Here is a 1,495-nt window from a genome sequence, read left to right as displayed (position 1 = left end):
TCTTTCTAATGAAAGAAGCCTCACACGATTGGATTAATAAAAAAAAATTATGCTAAAAACCACAACTACTGCCACAGTTTCATGACTGTTACATCACTTCTATTACCTATTTAACTCAATTTCAACCTTCTATTCTACCAATCCATTATCTATTTCATTTTATAACATTCATTACCATTCATATAATAATGTAAAGCCATAAACCATCACAATAAAAATACCTTAATTCATAATAAAAGACTTGAACGATCGGCTATTACAATTCTCCTCCCCTTATAAAAATTTCGTCCCCGAAATTTACTTCAAGACATAAACAAGTCAGGATAACGTTGCTTCATCTCTTCCTCAGGTTCCCATGTTGCTTCTTCGATGATATGATTATTCCATAACACCTTCACGATCCCAATTTCTTTGTTTCTAAGCACTTTAACCTTTCGATCCAGTATTTGTACCGGTCGCTCATGATAACTCAAATTTGGCTTTAAGTCTAGTTGTTCGTGACAAAGTACATGAGTTGGATTCGATACATATTTACGAAGCATTGTGACATGAAATATATTATGCACTCTATACAAATTCGGAGGCAAAGTCACTCGATAAGCTCGCTCGCCAATTCTGTCAAGAATCTCGAAAGGTCCAATAAAACGAGGACTCAACTTCACCTTCTTTCCAAATCTCATAACTCCCTTGAGAGGAGCTATCTAAACAAACACGTGATCACCTACCTCGAATGCCAAAGGCCTTCTTCGAACATCTGCATAGCTTTTCTGTCGAGACTGGGCAGTTTTCATTCTTTCTCGAATCAATGCTAGAACATCAACCATTTGTTGAACCAACTCTGGTCCTAACATTTTTCTTTCACCTACTTCATCCCAAAACAAAGGTGAACGACACCTTCTCCCATACAGAGCTTCATAAGGTGCCATGCCAATCGAGGACTGATAGCTATTATTATATGTGAATTCCACAAGAGGAAGCTTCAAATCCCAGCTTCCATGAAAATCAATAATGCAGGCTCTTAACATGTCCTCAAGAATCTGAATAACTCGTTCAGATTGTCCATCACTCTGAGGAGTGCTGAAGGCCAACTTTGTACTCAGAGCTCTATGTAAACTCTTCCAGAATTCAGATGTAAATCTTGGATCACGATCAGAAACAATTGACACTGGTATCCCATGAAGTCTAACAATCTCTTGAACATATGCCTCAGCATATTGATTCATCGAATAAGTTGTCTTGACAGGAAGAAAATGTGATGACTTGGTTAAACGATCAACAATAACCCAAATGGAATTATAACCTTTCTGCGTCTTCGGAAGTCCGACAACAAAGTCCATTGTGATGTGTTCCCATTTCCACTGAGGTATCGGCAATGACTGCAACAATCCTGCAGGTCTTTGGTGCTTAATCTTAACCTGCTGACATGTTAGGCATTCAGAAATATACAACGCAATATCCTTCTTCATACCTGGCCACCAGAAAAGTCGACGAAGAT

The 1,495-nt window shown here is 38.2% G+C and overlaps 1 protein-coding gene across 1 annotated transcript; it reads right to left on the bottom strand.

Moving 5' to 3' along the window:
- Positions 1-302: 302 nt before the first annotated feature.
- LOC142521939 (uncharacterized) lies at positions 303-680 on the bottom strand. The gene has a single exon (XM_075625111.1). The coding sequence runs from the start codon at positions 678-680 to the stop codon at positions 303-305; it is 378 nt and encodes a 125-aa protein (XP_075481226.1).
- Positions 681-1,495: the final 815 nt, after the last annotated feature.

The sequence above is a fragment of the Primulina tabacum genome, chromosome 13 (assembly GCF_025594145.1).
Source record: "Primulina tabacum isolate GXHZ01 chromosome 13, ASM2559414v2, whole genome shotgun sequence".
Classification (NCBI taxonomy): Eukaryota; Viridiplantae; Streptophyta; class Magnoliopsida; order Lamiales; family Gesneriaceae; genus Primulina; species Primulina tabacum.
Note: the sequence above shows the minus strand (reverse complement) of the source record. Positions and strands in the feature narration are given on the sequence as shown.

Coding starts and splice junctions, on each gene's coding strand:
- LOC142521939 (XM_075625111.1), bottom strand. CDS start 680: ATGAGATTTGGAAAGAAGGTGAAGTTGAGTCCTCGTTTTATTGGACCT.